The sequence below is a fragment of the Lepeophtheirus salmonis genome, chromosome 3 (genome assembly GCF_016086655.4).
Source record: "Lepeophtheirus salmonis chromosome 3, UVic_Lsal_1.4, whole genome shotgun sequence".
NCBI classification, from domain to species: Eukaryota; Metazoa; Arthropoda; class Copepoda; order Siphonostomatoida; family Caligidae; genus Lepeophtheirus; species Lepeophtheirus salmonis.
Window position 1 is genome coordinate 41,260,905 of NC_052133.2, and position 18,199 is coordinate 41,279,103.

The 18,199-nt window shown below is 35.9% G+C and overlaps 7 protein-coding genes across 11 annotated transcripts; 3 read left to right on the plus strand and 4 right to left on the minus strand.

Annotated features, from left to right (window-relative positions):
• Positions 1-379: 379 nt before the first annotated feature.
• Positions 380-3,321, plus strand: LOC121115132 (uncharacterized). The gene is made up of 5 exons (XM_040709313.2): positions 380-541; positions 610-860; positions 910-1,665; positions 1,710-2,721; positions 2,783-3,321. Exons 1-5 carry the CDS (start codon positions 380-382, stop codon positions 3,104-3,106), a joined length of 2,505 nt encoding a protein of 834 aa, XP_040565247.2. The 3' UTR covers positions 3,107-3,321.
• Positions 3,180-6,042, minus strand: LOC121115133 (uncharacterized). Its single transcript, XM_071887408.1, has 7 exons — positions 5,911-6,042; positions 4,964-5,819; positions 4,614-4,803; positions 4,446-4,563; positions 4,278-4,371; positions 3,991-4,223; positions 3,180-3,917 (listed from the first exon to the last, which is right to left on the minus strand). Exons 2-4 carry the CDS (start codon positions 5,231-5,233, stop codon positions 4,550-4,552), a joined length of 474 nt encoding a protein of 157 aa, XP_071743509.1. The 5' UTR covers positions 5,234-5,819; positions 5,911-6,042; the 3' UTR covers positions 3,180-3,917; positions 3,991-4,223; positions 4,278-4,371; positions 4,446-4,549.
• Positions 6,043-6,060: 18 nt separating this feature from the next.
• Positions 6,061-8,535, minus strand: mIF2 (mitochondrial translation initiation factor 2). Its single transcript, XM_040709309.2, is given in 3 exon segments — positions 6,061-7,296; positions 7,299-7,988; positions 8,060-8,535. Coding segments are annotated over 3 exon segments (2,049 nt in total). The 5' UTR covers positions 8,385-8,535; the 3' UTR covers positions 6,061-6,262.
• Positions 8,536-9,521: 986 nt separating this feature from the next.
• Arc42 (Activator-recruited cofactor subunit 42) lies at positions 9,522-11,437 on the plus strand. The gene is made up of 3 exons (XM_040709312.2): positions 9,522-10,130; positions 10,186-10,465; positions 10,521-11,437. The coding sequence occupies exons 1-3, from the start codon at positions 9,981-9,983 to the stop codon at positions 11,315-11,317; spliced, it is 1,227 nt and encodes a 408-aa protein (XP_040565246.1). The 5' UTR covers positions 9,522-9,980; the 3' UTR covers positions 11,318-11,437.
• On the minus strand, positions 11,426-12,578 carry Polr3F (RNA polymerase III subunit F). Its single transcript, XM_040709590.2, has 2 exons — positions 12,211-12,578; positions 11,426-12,151 (listed from the first exon to the last, which is right to left on the minus strand). Exons 1-2 carry the CDS (start codon positions 12,533-12,535, stop codon positions 11,544-11,546), a joined length of 933 nt encoding a protein of 310 aa, XP_040565524.1. The 5' UTR covers positions 12,536-12,578; the 3' UTR covers positions 11,426-11,543.
• A 190-nt stretch (positions 12,579-12,768) lies between these two features.
• Positions 12,769-14,033, plus strand: Smyd5 (SET and MYND domain containing, class 5). Its single transcript, XM_040709315.2, has 2 exons — positions 12,769-13,139; positions 13,192-14,033. The coding sequence occupies exons 1-2, from the start codon at positions 12,769-12,771 to the stop codon at positions 13,955-13,957; spliced, it is 1,137 nt and encodes a 378-aa protein (XP_040565249.1). The 3' UTR covers positions 13,958-14,033.
• Positions 14,034-14,322: 289 nt separating this feature from the next.
• Positions 14,323-17,850, minus strand: 14-3-3zeta (tyrosine 3-monooxygenase/tryptophan 5-monooxygenase activation protein zeta). 5 transcript variants are annotated; one of them, XR_011779431.1, is made up of 6 exons: positions 17,583-17,836; positions 16,475-16,777; positions 16,287-16,410; positions 15,997-16,160; positions 15,082-15,335; positions 14,323-15,003 (listed from the first exon to the last, which is right to left on the minus strand). XR_011779431.1 is itself a non-coding variant. In XM_040709316.2 (5 exons), exons 2-5 carry the CDS (start codon positions 16,769-16,771, stop codon positions 15,162-15,164), a joined length of 759 nt encoding a protein of 252 aa, XP_040565250.1. In that variant the 5' UTR covers positions 16,772-16,777; positions 17,583-17,850; the 3' UTR covers positions 14,323-15,161. The 5 variants fall into 5 exon arrangements, 3 of the variants coding, with proteins under 3 accessions (XP_040565250.1, XP_040565252.1, XP_071743508.1); XR_011779432.1 differs by lacking the exon at positions 15,997-16,160 and adding an exon at positions 15,627-15,790 and having other exon boundaries at positions 17,583-17,808; XM_040709316.2 differs by having other exon boundaries at positions 14,323-15,335; positions 17,583-17,850.
• Between the last annotated feature and the right edge of the window lie 349 nt (positions 17,851-18,199).

Sequence of the window (18,199 nt, forward strand, 5' to 3'; positions counted from 1 at the left end):
GGTATTTAATTATCCCTTGGATTGAAGTAAATTGAATATCTTTAAGTTGTTATAACATGTTACATGAGTAAGAAAATTCCTACTGGATCGAACGCATGGAGTAATGTTAATTACTGTTTCATGAAGTGCATAATATTATTAAAATGAGATGGGATCGCAACGCTCGATCGATCAACGGGTTTGCAGCTTGAAAGATATGTTAAGCGAGGACTATTTTGAACCGTTGTATTACTAGCTTTATTACTTCGTTATTCTTTTTTTTTCAAGAAGAAGCTGCTGAAAAAGGGATTTAGAGGGACTTGGCGCTTAATAATAAATTAGTACATACAACAAATACGCGGAATAATAATTATTTATTAATTACTGATAACTTCTAGGGATGAGGATCCTCCTGGATTTAGAGGATCGTCCTTTCCTTTTAAAACAACTAAGCAAACTCTATCATGAACTCCCAACGGATCTCCGCTCACGCAAATCTCTTTTACCCGCCTCAGAGCTTATTTTGGAGGCAACTGAATACATTTCCTATTTGAAAAGCACGGTAATTAGTAAATGTCCAATCAATGATTCCTTCATGCTTTTTAATATATATTATTTGTATTTTCTTAGAAAGTGATAACCAAGGAGACGTGCCCATTTACATCCGAGGCTGAACAAATCCCAAAGGAAATCACAGAGAAGTTTGCTGGAAACTATCCTTTCTTCTACGATGGACTCAAAAAACTCAAAACAATCGAGGAACTCAAAGTCCTTGCCAACTTAATGAAGGACCCCCTCGTCTCTCCCCTCAAACTCCCTTGTTATCCCTTGGAACTCAACACAGTCCCAAGGGCGCATATCATTGTATACAAAGCCTTTAGGTGAAATCTCATCATTTTCCTTCATTCTCTTATTAACAATGTTTTATAGGGATCAAGATGCGGAAGTTTTGGTGCGCTCCTGTAATACAACCCAATGTATAAATCCTCATCACTATAACGAACATACTACCTATGTGTTTCTTCGTACATTGGGGCGTCGAATTGCCAATAAACGAGATACGGAGGGCTCAAAAGTCTTTCTACATGTACTATTAAAAAAGTTAAATCCCCGTGAAATCAAAATTATGACAAAGGGATTCTCGGGTGATCGAAAAGACTGTTTCCCGGTTTGTGCCAAATCATTTCCTTCTCGTGGAGAAATCTGTGTTCGACAATTAAAGGAATATGTTCAGCACTTGCTCTACAAAACATTTCGTTTTCATCATGTTGAGGGTGAGTTATGTCTCCTATCATCAGATCGATGTTCTCTCTCTCGAGGAAAATACAGAGAAACGCTTTTGTGCTTTAATCCCTGGCATTTTGAATTTTTTTCCTTTGATGCGGAAAACCGCAACAAGTATCGATATTCAAAGTCAAAAGAGCATATATGTGAGCCCAGATTAGTTGTCACGCTTTCCTTCTCAAAATATATGTGTCGTCTATGTTGGACTGAAGTGTCGGATCCCTGTGTCACTTCTAGTTTTAATGATGAAAATGATTTCGAGAATGACATACAGTTCCTTAATTCTGAAGACAGAAATCCTGAATTGACAAATTATTCCTCTATACCTCAAGCATCTGTACAATCATCGCCAGTTGCAAGTAATATTACTGATTCTCAAGTAGTTGAAAGCATTTCATTTTCGCCTGTGCCACTTGATCCTCCTATTGTTAATGTAATACCAGAAGCTTCAGAAAAAAATATATAGAACTTAAAGTTCCTGCCGTAGTAGCTGAATATCCTCTATCCGAGACCAGTGAAGCAACCAAGACTTTTTCTCAGTCCAATACACAATCCATCAGTGATAAATCTAGTGAAACAAGTTTAGTGATTCAAAAAAGTAATAAAACGACCAAAACCGCATCTCCTGTGTTACGTGAAAAAAGTACTCGTAAGAGAAAAATCCAGGCTATTTTTCAATGTTGGAAATGTTTGTTTAAATTTACTACGAATTCAGAGCTAGAGAACCATCCGTGCTCTGGAAGTCTAAGATATGATGAAGATGATGAAATTGAGGAAACTGCGAAAGAGGATAACTTTCAAGTCAAAATTGAGCAATTAGACCATGACTATGGAGTTTCTCCACCTCTGAAGAAAAAGTCTAAAGAAGATGGCAACGTACTTGGAAATGAGGTTTCTATTAAAGAAGAAGTCATTGATGAAGAGGATTATGAAAAGTGTATGTTTGACGAAAAGGTCGAAAAGTCATCAGCTGCTGTATCAGAAAAGTCTAGTGAATGTATTTCATCCTTAGAACCAGAAGTATTAGCCAGTACTATTTATACTTGTCAATTTTGTGGATTTTGTAATTCTGATATATCTGCTCTAAGTGTTCATACAGACAAATGCAAAAGTCTTGGACTTAGACCTTTGCCTGGTCTTTCACAGGAAAAAGCTGTTTCCAGTGCTTCAGGTGGGGGTAGTAGTTGTAGTGAGCAATGTACTGAAAATTTATCTCATCCTAGTTGTTTAGATGGCAAAGATTGCATTTGTCCGTACTGTGGTGTTACTTTTGCCGACTTACAAGAACTCAGATTACATGCGATGAAGGTTAAGTGTCGTTCGATCCAATGTGGCGTATGTAGCAAATTTTATGCCACAACACGAACTCATCAACATCATGAATGTGATGGTCTTAAGTTTAAAGAATCTGATGGAATCATTTATTTTAAGATTAATAATCTTAATTCTTCCAGTTGGGTGAGTTTAGACGCTATTTTTTTTAATGCAGTATTTTGTTAAATAATTATTATTCAAATAGTTGGTGGACTGTGGAGAATGTGGATTAACCGTTCCATCAAGACATGTACTTCTCCAGCATCAGTCGGCTCGTGTAAACTCTTGTGACAAATGCAAAACAAACTTTTCATCTGTTTGTAAATTCATCTCGCATCCCTGTCTTAAAGATGATTTTGGTGAGGAATTTAATCTAAAAGTATTGTCGTCCTTAAAAACAGGAAATAATCCCTCAAAAAAATTTATCAAAGTGACTGATTTAAACCAAACAATCAAATGTGGAGTTTGTGGAAAGATGTTCATAAATCTTACTGCACTCGAGGCACATCGAAGCAAAGCTCATATTTAGGAATATTTCATATTTATATTTTGTGATATTTAGATAATTATTTTTCTATTATATAAGAAATTACCTATATAAATTATATTATATACATAACCATGTTAAATTTATTATTTATGTTATTCACTCAAGCATTATTAAATGAATTAATTATACATTTAAAATGATTTCTTTTTTGTTTCTTTCATCGCGCAAGAAAATAAAATATTCGATAAATTGTATCAATCATGTTCCTTTATTGGCTTTTATGCCTACCTTCCATTTCCTGTAACAAGGATCTAACTATAATACTTTTCCTCGAACTGGAAGAAATGTTCTGAATAACGTAGTCCTGAACCCAATCTGGATTATTCTTATACAGTATAATTAAAATAGTCTTTCCCTGTTTCTTCACTTTATTTTCCACATTCTGAATTGCAGAGACTCCAAACCGAGTTCCTCTTTTAACTAGCCTTGTAGGTAATAATTCCTTCCGCCCTTGCATTTGTAAATACCACAAAACTATCTTGGCTTTCATTTCATCGCATTTGGGGGGCAAATCCTTTCCTGTTGTGGCCTTCTCGCTTAATGGTCTGAGAATCGTCTTTTGAAATTCATCTGACTTATGAAGGCTCTTAATTCGAATAAGGTTTTGGATACTTCCTTCACTCAAAACTGAGATTTTTGTGTTGGTAACGTCTGAACTTTTTAAAATTAAATGAAATAAGGATTCTTCTGCTGAATAAATTAAATCATCCAAAGGTATTGAATACCTTGATGCGAAATCATTATAAAGGAGCATCATCAAATTTATTCCATCCCTGAATATCTTAATCAACTAAAAAGAAGAAAACAATGTTATTTAATTATCAATAGATAATATAAATAATAATTATTAATTGCTGGTTTACTAAATCTTTCAATAGTCTCATTAGTATGTCAGAGGTTGCCTTAAATACTTTTTTTGAAGAATGAGGAGAATGGTTATTACGCAAGGATTTAAAACGTTTCAAAATTTCTTCAGAACCTTCCATTCTGATTATTGCATGCTTATTGACAGATTTGGCTATTCTCTCTTGTCCATAAACACTAATTGCCAAACTCAACTCCTTTGCAACTGAGTCATTGATTTTCAACTTTACATCTATGTCATCATAAATGATAAGGATAATATTATAATTGAATTGAGACCTCTTACTTTTTAGACTTTCACCCTTGGGTTCCACATATTTTTTTACGAGGTAGTTTGTTATTCATTTTCTCATCTGGGAGTGGAGAGGTTGGATATGTGTCTAAATGTATTAAATAAATCAGAAATGCTCCACTGCTCAATCAATTAGTAATTTAGAAAATAAATAATCCTTACAATTATTATGTTCTTCCTCATTACCCTCCCTAAGATCATCATTTAATTTTTTATTTTCCTCTTCTTCCTTCCCTAGATCACCATCAAATTTTCTATTTTCCTCACTATTTTTTTTGAGCTGAAATAGAAGAATATGCATATAATTATCATCAAGTTATTCTCAAATACCATCAGTAACAGAGTTATCTGGCACATCCAAGATCCTGGGAGAGAAATCATCCTCTACTGGCGGATCATAAATGGCAGAATCTGGAACTTCAAAAGTTTTAAAGTCGCTTTTTTCATCTTGAGTGGCATTAGGTTTATTTTCTGTTGAAGAGCTTTTCCCATATTCATTTAATTCTGATGAAGGATCAATCTGTTTTAGTACTCAAATTAAATTAATTTTTACCACTTTTAGTATATAATAGGCTCAATAAAGGAGAAGAAGATATATTTGAGTTTAGAGAATTATTATTAGTTTCAAAATAATTATTTATATATATATATATTACTAGAGTATGGTGCAAAATGCTTACTTCCTTGTCTATCAATGATGAGGTTTCCCCAAATAGATTAGAGAGGATAGTGTTTTTTTCAACAGTAGGGGTGGTGTTTATTCCTATTTCTCTGGATTCTTTTGGAATAGGTTTATCAAGTATTAGAGCAGGAATTTCATAATCCTTCTTAAATTTTTCAAGATCTTCAATATCATTTTCTTCCCTTTGACCATTTTTTTCGCATAGGCCTTCGATTTCTAAGTTGGACAACAATTCCCCACGGAATTTTTCTATTTCTGCATTTTTCATTTTTGCTTTTGCAAACTCTTTTTTGATCTAAATGTTGTCGGGCTTCTATGATCATAGCTGCCAGTATCTCACCTCCATTCTTTAATTCCTCATTAGCTCTTTGTATTTTTTTTTCATAGATGTACCTTCCAGAGGCATGAGCCATTTCTTTTCTCTTATAAAGTTGAACACGTATATCATTTATCTTTGCATCCACGTAGAGCAAATCAAAAATACTTAATCTCGAGACTTCCTGGACTTTAAGAGGCGAACCAAAAATCTCAATCCCCACTATACTTACTTGATTGAATTCATTTTTTTTAGATATTTGATTCGAAGTAAAGGATATTTTTATAAAGATGCAAGTGCTTTGTCCAGACTTTTTAGTATGTAGTACAACATTGTGACATAAACGATAATTACTCTCAAGTGGTAAGGTTAAACTTCCCACTTGCATGAAATAAGCTTCATTCACATCAGGGTTCAGGTCTTTGAAATCCGGTACATCTCCGAGGTAAAAGTTCATTTTTAAAGGAACCTTGTTTTTATCTGTGATTAATCTTATTTCGTCTACAATGGATCTACTATGTAGTTGTAAAATAATGAACTGTAATAAATAATGAATATAGTAAATAAATTTGTAAAAAAAATGAATTCATTTCCATAGATATATCATGATATAAGTATAAGGTATATACTTGTGGATAAATGCAATAGCGTTTAGAGGACCATCCCTTCGACGTTGGAGTAGGTTGTGATATATCCATATGAGAAAAGTCATCTTCTCGACTTGATACAAAGCAAATTTTGTACGATAAATTCATTTTATGAAATGATGGACATGAAGATACAGGACCAAGAATAAATTATATTTTATATAGGTATTTCTGTTTTTATGGTGTTGCTATGAAACCAAATATTTATAACAAAATAAAGTAGTATGCGTTTATAAAATTCTAATAGGCTGAGAATAAGCATGAATATTAAATACAAATCATAATTGATATTTGGAATATCACAATTTATTAAACTCTATGAATAAATATAATATCAAAGTCCGCCGTTCCAATCCGTTTTCATTCGTTCCTGAGTCATTTTGTAGCACTCTAAGCGATCTGATAATTGGAATCGTATGCCAGCATCTTCAAACATCAATCCACATTCTGAGCCTTTGGAAATTTCGGGAACCTCATCTTTTAAATGCTTCAAACTCTTAAGTTTGAGCTTGTCTGCAATAATACTATTGGCTCTCCTAATTCGAAAATATGAATTTCGATGGATTTTTCCGGATATGACCTTACACCCCCCTACTGGTGATTTCTTTTTATCAATTGTAACAATGAATTCTTTGAGAACGGTAGCCATCCCTTCCTCCACTTCTTTGTCAATTAAAGGCATTCGAACATTGATTTCGTCACGAATATCATCCATTAGTTTATAAATAATATTACAGGTCTTGATCCGATCCATCAAATGAATGGAGGTAATAGACTTACTGACTGGAACATTAAAAGCATACACTATCCCATCAAATTCTTGTGCTACATTAACATCATTATCCGTGATTTCTCCTACTCCGAATTCTATAATATCAAGTTTTACTAAATCGTGTGCATCATAGGTTGAAATGCAATCCATGATGGCCTCTAAACTTCCATCAACATCAGCTTTTATAAGAATACTCAGCTTTGGAATCCCAGTTGATGGGCTATACATATGTTTCAAATAATTCTTTTTTGACTTAATTCTGCCAGATTTTAAAGTTTCTAAGCGATTTTGCACGTAGGCCTCCCTTTCAATCGATCGTCTTTTCTCTATGTCCATAGTTTCCATTAATGCTTTTTCCGTCATTTTGACTTGGTTTCTTGTTTTCACTACATCAAGGGCTTTCTTCTCTGACGATGACTGCAGAACTTCATCTCCAGCAGAAGGTAAGCTCTTCCAACCTGATATTCGTACAACCTGAGACGGACCTGCATTATTTAGAGACTTTCCAAACTCATTTTTAATTGTTCGAATTTTAGCATAGTGTGTTTCAGCCACAAGGATGTCGCCCTTTTTTAGAGTTCCTTTTTGAACAAGAAAACAGTGGAGCGCCCAATACCAGCTTCCATTTGTGACTCCAAGATGACACCTCGCACTTGACCAGTTGGATCCCCCTTTAATTCAAGAACTTCAGCTAAGGCGCCAATAGCATTCAAAAATCCGTCGACGTTAGTCCCTTTGAGAGCAGACATGGAAATACTCTGAACATCACCGCCAAAATCCTCTAAGTTAACTTTTCCTAATTCCTTTAACGATTCCTTTGTTGCATTAACATCCGCATTGGGTTTATCTATTTTATTAATTGCAACAATGTAAGGTCTCCCCGACTCTTTGATCATACTTAGAGACTCAAGTGTTTGTTCAAGGACGCCTTCACAGGCATCTACAACAAGAATGGCAATATCTGTGGCACAAACACCTCGATTACGCATGGATTTGAATGCAGCATGTCCAGGTGTGTCGATGAAGGTAATAGTATTTTGTACAAAAGAAGGGACAGGGACTGAAAATGCTCCAATGTGCTGAGTAATGCCTCCAAATTCATTATCAGTGACAGATGATTTCCTCAGATAGTCCAACAATGTAGTTTTTCCATGATCAATATGTCCCAAAATAGCGACGACAGGACTTCGTGGTTGGTACATTGTAGGATTATCGGGTTGAGGAATAAGTTCAGCAATTTTGGAGGATGGATTTGAAGACAAAGAGTCCGACGAAGCAACGAATTTAGCTAAAAAGAATTATTTGAAGTATAATGAGTATGATTAATTATGTACGTAGATATCTGCATTTATTATGAACCTTTAAAATGAAGTTTTTTAGCGAGTTCTGCAAAGATATCCGAGTCTTGAATGGGCGTTTCTTCATCATGTATGAATTCGGATCCAGGGATATCCAAGATGAGGTCAAATAAGGAATGGGAAGGAACTTCGAGTACTTTTGCCAATTGATTGACGTTCATACTATGCCACAGTGTAACAGACTTCCTTTTTATCTCTTGTGTCTTGGAAGTTTTTTTCATCATGTGTTTCTCATAATTCATGTGACTTTTTCGTACACGGGTCCCACCACAGAGCGGTTGACCACTCGAGATCCATCGGATAATCATTCCTCCGCGAGAAAGCATCGCAGCACATGGAACAGCTGATTAGGACCAATCTCTCTCTCTTTACTCTATAGATCACCATTCACCCCTCCTAATGTCTTTCTTCAATACGAATATCTAAGCCTCATTGACTCATGGCAAATCATCCTCATCATCCTCCACATTACGTAATCAAGCAAATTAGATAAAATAAAATATTAATTTAATTGCAATCCTTGAATAAGCCTCTCTTATTATATACTATAGTCTATAGTTAATAAATATTTAAAAAAAGACACAACTTAATGAAAAGAAGTGGACAAATAAAATCAAAACTCTTAACAACCTTCCCTCCTTCTCATAAATTGTAATCCTTAATTAATCATCTAATAGGATCATACACATGTCATAATTCACGAATGATAGAAATCATATCATTATCTCGAGTTCATTCTATTTTTAAGAATACAAATTTAAATACTCTTTAGAGGGCGAGTTTGCTATATTTGAATGATGCACCCTATTCTTGAAAGGAATATTTTATCAATATCCTCATCAGACAAGGGAAAATTGTGAATTATTAACTACAGATATTAAATGATTAAGTTTACAATGATACTTAAAAGTATTATAATAATATAGTGATGGACAAACGAAGCAATTGTGTCTCTTACTATTAATGAGCGTGATTGACTATTGTAAAATTTCGAATGCCATTTATTAAGTTAATCCAAAATAATGAACTGGCGTACATGTATTATTAAAATTACGTTCTTTATCTACGACCAATATATATTTAATATATTAAATCCTATCTACACATTAATCAGTAGGTACCACTGCCACTTTTTAAAAATGAACTAAAGAAATACTTCATTCTGAGATCGATATTATTTGTTTGAATTAAATAAAAGCTCTATACTATCCGTATTTTTGCTCAATAGTCGAGATTGTCTCGCTACAGCTGGTCAGATACACATTGGCCATTGCGCACGATATAGGTTTCGTTTCCCATTATAAATAAAAGTTAGTGTCCATTGTGTTAGCTGTCCCTGCTGTTGATTATAAAATAATATAATATTATATAATCTGCCCCTATAATATATTTATTATAGGGGCAGATAGGATTATGTTATGAAGGATTTATAAAAAAACAGATTTGAAGCGATAATTAACTTTAGTTGATGTAGCTTTTGTTTCTGATTTCAGTAATACGAATATTTCCTATATTTATTTGGCAACCACAGAGTAATTTGAATTTTTCGATAGAATTTCCAACTTGCTTTTCTCTGCCTCTTTAACCCTCTAGTATGATTTTTTGACGTACAATTGTCATTAAAAAGAGAGTAGAGTAGTTATGGTTAATGTTAGTTTCGTAAAATTTCATCAAATGATTGTTGTAACATTTGAGTATGTCGGAAGATTTCAAAAAATACAAATTTATACCTAAGGCAAAAGACGTCACATTTATATAATATGTTTCAATCTTGAAATTTATAAAAAAAATATTTCCTCTTAGCTTCTTGAGCAAGAAACATACTTAGAAGCGCCCTCTAAGTTGTTAACTTATTGAATTGACTTGACTCAAAAGCTAGGTTATCTTTGACAAGTGACAGGAGTGCATGTCCAGGAATCAATATGTCCTTCTCCGTTTCCAGATCCCTTTTGAGCCCTCTCTCCAATGCTCTCTTCAAGCGCCACAACTCCAGTTATATGAACTTCAATGATACGCAGCGGATGCTTATGGATACATGTCGGGCCTTTGCAGAGTCGGAGCTTATGCCCAAGGTTAATTTCTTCTTTGTCCTCTATCTATACATACATCTTACACTTATTCCATTAGGCTAAATTAATTGATAAAGAGCATCGATACCCTGAAGAGTGCGTCAAGGCCATGGGAGAACTTGGACTCATGGCAATCAACACTCCTGAAGAATATGGGGGATCAGGTCTGGGTGCCATGGAATATGCTATTGCTATGGAAGAAATCTCTCGTGGATGTGCATCCAATGGAGTTATTCTATCCGCACACAACTCCCTCTATTTGGATCCTATCAACAAGAACGGAACTCACGAACAAAAGGAAAAATATGTTACTCCTCTAACAGATGGAAATCAAATCGGTAAAAAAAGAAGAGTCTTTCTATAACTTTTTATCTTATATAATATATTATCTAGGCTGCTTTGGTCTCACTGAACCTGGTAATGGAAGCGATGCTGGAGCTGCATCCACCATGGCCAAACTAAGTGATGATGGCAGTTCCTACATTTTAAATGGAACCAAAGCATGGATCACTAATGCTCCCGAAGCCCATTGCATGGTCGTCTTTGCTACCACTAACATTAAATTAAAACACAAGGGTATCACTGCATTCATTGTTCCCAAGTCCATACCTGGTGTAAGCACTGGGAAAAAAGAAGACAAACTTGGAATCAGGGGCTCATCTACAAGTAATGTAATACTAGAGGATGCCGTTGTACCCAAAGAAAATGTTTTAGGGGGATTAGGAATGGGTTTTAAAATTGCCATGCAAACTCTTGATGGAGGACGTATTGGAGTTGCTGCTCAAGCGCAAGGCATAGCTCAAAATGCCTTAGATACAGCGGTGGACTATGCATCTAAAAGACAGTCATTCGGTGTACCCATTGCCAAGCTTCAAATGATCCAATCTAAAATTGCAGATATGGCCATGCGTGTTGAAGCATCAAGGTTATTGCTTTATCGTGCAGCTGCCGCAAAGGATGCTGGGATGCCTTATACCAAAGAAGCTGCTATGACGAAGTTATTTGCTTCTGAAACAGCTACTTGGGTTGCACATCAAAGCATTCAAGTACTTGGGGGAATGGGATTTGTTACAGATATGCCTTCAGAACGTAATTACAGAGATGCAAGAATCACGGAAATTTATGAAGGAACCTCTGAAATTCAGAGGATAGTGATTGCTTCTAACATAATGAAGGAATATGGACTATGAACCTTCACATAAATTCATTTTCAATTTCAATGCAATCATTTCTTTATAATTAAAATAATAGTTTTCCTATTTTGAATCCTGATTACGATTTTTTTAAATAAATATATATTTCTGACTGAATCTCTTTATTCGATGGACCTTATTTGAGTGAAACCCATAAAGTATAATAGGTATAATTTTTAGATAGTGTTCAACTCTTTGATTTAAATTTGATATTCTAAAATCCTCAGATCTCAAACCACTCTTTCATATAGGTACACTTTTTAGGATTGATAGAACCAAGGGATTTTTTGCAGTCTTTAATAACAGGACAGATCCCACATGGTACTCTAACAAGGCCCGTAGGTGGTAGAAGGGATTCAGTTGCTCTATAATATTTTTTGGAATCCTCACTCGCAACGTTTTCTATTTTTCCATCGTAGATAAGTGTGTCTAGAATCATTTCTATGTCGTTTAATTTGAGAGAGATCTTTGAAATCCCCAATTCTGAGATGTACTTGAGAAGATCATCTGAGGAAGCACAGGAGGCGTGTTTCCCAGCAACAGGACCTGAAGGGCAATCTTTTGATTTTTCTAGCTTAGTGTACAAATAACGAAAACATTGTTGATTGAGAATTTCCACAAACTCTGTTTCAAAGTCTTGATTGGAATACCAGGCTCCACCCGTGACAGATACATCCGGATCTAAGTCATAGAGCATGTACACTTTTTTCTTAGTCGCATTAACGGATTTGATTGCTTTGATCAATTTCTTCGTTTCCAGGGATTTTAAGACTTTATTTAGGGTCGTTTGTATGAGGTTGGATTTGAGGCGAATATCCCGAATCCATGTCCCTAAAAAAAAGAATAAATAAGTATAACAATATAACCAATGTGGATCTAAGAATTTGAACCTTTATTTCCGGATTCCTGAATGATGGAAAATACGATTTTTTCTTCAGCGTCTCCTCCTTTGACAGAGGCTTGATTTGAGGCAGTAGTATCTTGAGCCTCTTTAACCTTGATAAGAATACCTTGAGAGGATTGAAATAGTTGTACCTTCCCAGAGGAGAGGAGATCATTGATGGCTTTGGCCCGGTCTCCATTCGGAATTTCAGGAACGAGACTTTGAAGCGCCTTATCCGATATGCCCTCGTTTCCTTTACCTTTTGTAAGAGCAAGAATTCTATCTCGAACTTCCGCTGGAGTAATTTTTTCCGCTTTGACGCTCGAATCCATCTTGACAAAGACAATTCTGTTGGAAAATGGTCAACTCATTTAATCATCAATAGACAATGCGAATGTGTTCAAAACAAATAGATAGGTTGCGTGCCTTTCTTTGCGTTCATCCTTATTTGAAGAGGGATTGCATTCCATTGTACCGTGCGTTCGCAACCCATGTGATTCATGTTAAAAGCACATGCCTTCGGTTTCTTCTACTCCAAGTGCTTTTGTTTTTCTCCAACATCAATATGAACCAAGACTACTCTATTATTAAAATCAACGATGAAGTGGGACATGGACTCGTTGCATTGAGAAGATTTCGCGAAGGAGAAACGATTCTTCGTGAGAAGCCTTTGGTTTCGAGCCAGTTTTCCTGGAATCGGCAGTACGGGTATGCAGCATGTGCCTTTTGCCTTACTCCTCTCGAAACGGCTCAAGAAAACATCTTCCGACTCACAGATGACCCCAACATCCTTCTTCCGCATACGCAATGTTGTGAGACACGCTCTGGATTTCATTCTGCGTGTCCTGAGTGCAATGAACGATACTGCTCAACTCACTGTCTGGAGGAGGATGCAAAGGCACAACATGCTCTTCTTTGTCAAAATCAACCTTTAAAGTAGGTCCAACATTCCTCAAATAACTTCTATCACGTAACATTTGCATTATAGGGATCTGGAAGAACTTTGGAAGGGGATGCATTATCCTCCCGAATCATGTTCCATTACCCTAATGGCCAAAATCCTTGCTCGCCTTTGTCTTCATTCAGATCATTTTTCCCATGTGCTATCCAGATTTTGTCAAGATCCTATAGTAGGTCAAGAGATGACCCATAAACTACTCGGACAAAAGTATGCTTCTCAATTGGAATGTCTGCGTGAAGCGACTCTTCGAGTCTTTTCTTCCAAACCAGAAGTAGCTCCTTATCTAACGTCGGATGGCTTCATCCGCCTTTTTGCTCTTGTGGCAAGAAATGGTCAGGGTATCGGTTCCTCTCCCTTCGGTCGCTGGGTTAAAAATGTTGAAAAACTTCGCTTTCCATCTGAAAATGAAAAGGCGGGATTCGATAATCTCATTGAAAATATATTTACTGTACTGGATAGAACCGTGGGCTTGGACTTCCTTAACAGTGAAGGCTCAGGACTCTATGAACTACAAAGTGCATCCAATCATAGCTGTGAACCTAACGCAGTCATAGAGTTTCCTTTCAATAACTTTGAACTCGTACTCAATGCCAAAAAAGACATCAACGAAGGGGAAGAGATCTGCATTTCTTATTTGGATGAGTGTATGTTGGAAAGTTCAAGACACTCGAGAAGAAAATACCTTAAAGAAAATTATATGTTTCTGTGCAAATGTATAAAGTGCGAAGCACAGATCAATGACCCTGATGTAACCAGCGAAGAAGAAATGTCAAGTGACGAAAACGAAAATTAATTAATCCATTCCACTGTTAACAATTATCCTCTATGTATTTAAATGTTTACTCAAATAAGTACTTCCTTTACCTTAATGAGTATTATTAATTTCTTCAGGAGATTATTTTTAATTGTCCCGTCATTTTTATCACATGTTAAATTTACAGATACTATCTAATGAACTAGATCAATAAGGGATTAGTAAATAAGTAACCATTAAAACCCGAAATGATTTGCACGTACTGGCATTTCAGCGATTGGATGACTAGGAACCTATTTATATAATCTCACATTCAAGATAGTTACGCTCAGATACGAGCTACCCCAACCCTGTTACACCATAAGACGATAATTAACGCGGGGAAAACTTTACTAGTTAGTAACTGAATGGCAGAAATGGGTGACACTTTATTTACATTCCAAAATAAGTCCGATTATGAAATAAAGAACATCATATGAAGATTCCTACATGAACTGATATAAAAACGTAGGAAATCACTGTATAGTAGAAGCAATTCACAATGTTAATGTTATATGGTACTTTTGAGGAATATTAACATTTTTTTAAACTTAAGACAAAAACATAGACGCAATTTCACTATGCATTTTAATTTTTTAATAACATAACATGATAAGGACTTATAGATTAAAGTAACGCAACTAGCAAAAATTAAACTCCATGCCATATGAAAAAATATTTTTACTCCTGCTGTCAATGTTAGTTGGATAAACTGAAAGTTTAGATTACGTTTCTGCACAATTACGTGATATAAACAGAAAATACAATCATAACACCGCATAGAAGGGTTAACGTGCCCAGAAACATGTTATAGATAAAAAAGCCTTAGCAAATATTAGACAATATATATATATATTAAAAAAAGAAAATAAATGTGACAACAGTGTAAAGAAATTTCAACGTAATTATAATTAAGTCTGAGCAATGCCTTCGACCTAAATAAATAAGGGGTTTCTGCGTTCTTAAACCTTCTTTTCCGAGAAGTAATTGGTGTAATAGAGGAAATTCTTTAATAAACAAATAAAATTGTTAACGATTTTCACGTCCTTTCAATTAAATTGATTTCATAAAAAAGAAAAAAATATAATAATAAATAAATAATAATGAATATCCTCGAGCTGTACCCCAAAGAAAAGTTTTGACTTTTAGTTATTATTTTTATTTCTTTTTTCGCATAGATTTTAATTATTTAACTTCGAGATCTTCAATTTCCGCTCTCTAGTTCAGTGCCTCCAGCAGCACCAGAGTCATCTACTTCTCCAGCAGCATCAGACGTCCACAGCGTTAGGTTATCTCGAAGGAGTTGCATAATCAAGGTACTGTCCTTGTAACTATCCTCATTGAGCGTATCAAGCTCTGCGATCGCATCATCAAAGGCCTAAAATAAAGCAAAACTCCATTAATTTCTTACGAAATGAATCCTGAATTAGATTTTAAGAATCTCAGCAGCCTGATGATACCTTATAAATTGCAATTAATGAAAAGACATATCAATGCTGCTAAGACAGTATAGTGATAAAATTTATCTATCAAAACTTTCTTACACCACTGCCGTTAACTAGCCATTAACATAATATATTATCACCGGTGTCACAAATGGGGAAACAGCATACTTAGAAGTTATTATCCACACAAGCACACCATAGCAACACAAAATCAGGAGACAAACCTGTTTGGCCATATGGCATGCTCTATCTGGAGAGTTCAAAATTTCGTAGAAAAAGACGGAAAAGTTCAATGCCAAACCCAATCTGATGGGTTGGGTAGGAGTCATTGAGACTTTGGCTATATCAAATGATTCACGGTATGCTTGTTCCGAATTTGCGACATCAGCTGATTTAAAAAAAGAAGAGAAAACGATGATTAAAAAGAAAAGGCAAACAACTTCAACGTTAATATAAAAATATCCCTCCCAAAGGTTTTGTAAAATAATAATGACATGAAAACTAAACGTTGAAACTTGGGTGCTGCTCTTTCTTTTTTCATCTTTTTTAGCAAAAAAGAAGAGTAATCAGTTCTTTTTAGGAACTTAAACGCACCGTCTTGGCCAACATGCAGGCCTTATCAGGGGAGTTGAGAATTTCGTAATAGAAGACAGAAAAATTTAGAGCAAGTCCGAGTCGGATAGGATGGGTTGGTTGCATTTGCGACTTGCTAATATCGTAAGCGTCCTGGTATGCCTTCTGAGAGTCTTCCACAACCGCTGTTGAAAATGGATTATTAAATTAAGTTATGACTATGCCTCATTTCTTTTTGGTTCAAAGGGAATGAGTTTGGGTAGGGGCCATAAGAGGGAGGGTATTGCTAAGAGAGCAAACACACTACTTACTATTTTTCTGGTCTCCGACAGCGACTTCAGCCAAGTATCGGTAGTAGTCTCCCTTCATCTTGAGGTAGAATACCTTGCTTTCCGCATTGCTGGCTTTGGGGATGAGATAGACATCCAAAAGACTCTAGAAGAGACAAGAAGACGAGGCATGAAAAGAATGAAAAAAGCTACAGAGAATGACTAATTACAAGGACATCATGGCAGATTTCTCGCAGTTCAGATTCGACCTTCTCTCTATACTCTTTGGCCATTTGTTGTTTCCTTTCTGATGACTCTGTCTTGGTTTCAATGGAGGAGATGACTCTCCAAGAGCTTCGTCGAGCCCCAACAACATTCTTGTAGGCTACGGAGAGCAAGTTTCTTTCCTCATTGGTGAGTTCGAACCCTGTCTCCGTCACGCTCTTCATGCTGGCGGCCATGTCATCATAACGCTCAGCTTGCTCGGCCAATTTGGCGCGTTGAACTATCTCATCCTTATCGCCCATAGTGATCTAGAATCCAAAAAGAGTAGTTGTATTAATAGCACAAGTAGGGACTTTTCCAGGATCCAAAATAACACCAATTTATCTTATTACGCTGCGCAAAAGGCAATAAGAAAAGAAAAAAGAAAGAAAGGAAGGGGAAAGAAGATGAGATCCTAAATTCTGTAAGGAAAGGTTTACCTCCAGTGCCCCCGCCCCTTCTTCCTCCTTGGATCGCCGCCGCACTCTCTCGACCTCCCCAACTCTCTTACCAATACTCCTCTTCTTTCTTGCGTTTCTCTTTCTTTCCTTCCTTCCTTTTTTTTCTGTCTCTCTCTCTCTCTCTCTCTTTTTTCCCACCACCTCTTTCTCTTTTCTTTTCTTTTCTTTCCTCTCCTCTCTCCCCCCAATACACTCTCAACTCACACCAATCTTTGCTCCTCTTCTTTCCTTCCCTTCGTCCCCCCTCTCCTCGTACTCCTCCCCAATCAATAACTTATCTTTCCCTAACATTCCTCCAGGCTCCCAAAGACTCTCCTTGTCCATGACAATGCTCACATACCTGTGGACAACCTCAACTGACGGCCCTTATCAACCTTCCTATGACGAACCCAATGCAGAACGATGACTCATAATAGATACTCTTTCCCCAATTTACAAATAAAAAAATCACATTATTGGTACTCTAAGCAACCCAAGACTACATACTTCCCAAAACCCAAGAAATGGAGTACCATCCCTCTCACTCAAGTATATCTCCCCCCTTTGCAGCTTATTTTATCGTAGAAAACAGCGTGAGTTATGATACATAATAAGAAAAACAGTAAATTCTTACCTGAATTCGTTAACTATTGTCTGGAGAGAGTAAAAACAATCCTACACGGGATTAATCGGATAGAATGAAAAGAATGTTAATTCCGAGATGGAGTGCTCAATGAAATAAAGAGTAGATCTCCCCCCTTCACTTAAGTGGAATCAATACGAAAAAATAACCGAACGGGATAGAATCACGTCGCCTTCTTCTCTGTGACTGAAGGCGACTTTTCTTATTCGGGGACTCCTCCTTTAAATAAGGTGCACCACTACACTAGTCAGAAAAATACACACAACATACAAGAACTCTCATTTCCTGTTCTCCATTTGCGCACGCTTTTCTGTTTTATTTGAGTAAATCATTAAATTATGTTGATATTTTATAAATCTTAATAATAAATTAGAGTTCATGGGTCGATTTATCTAATTAAATCATTATTTAATTACTTTTTTAATGTTATCAGTAGTTGTAAATACCGATCGGGAGGGGATTAAGTAATCAGAAGTAAAGTTGCTGACTAGCTTCTTTCATTATTCTGTTTCCGTTCGGGCCGGCACAAAATTTTGAATTTAAGAGCGGGAAAAGGATTTTTTCACTAAATAGGGCGTTCGCCGGTTTCCAGCAAATTCTTCTCTTTC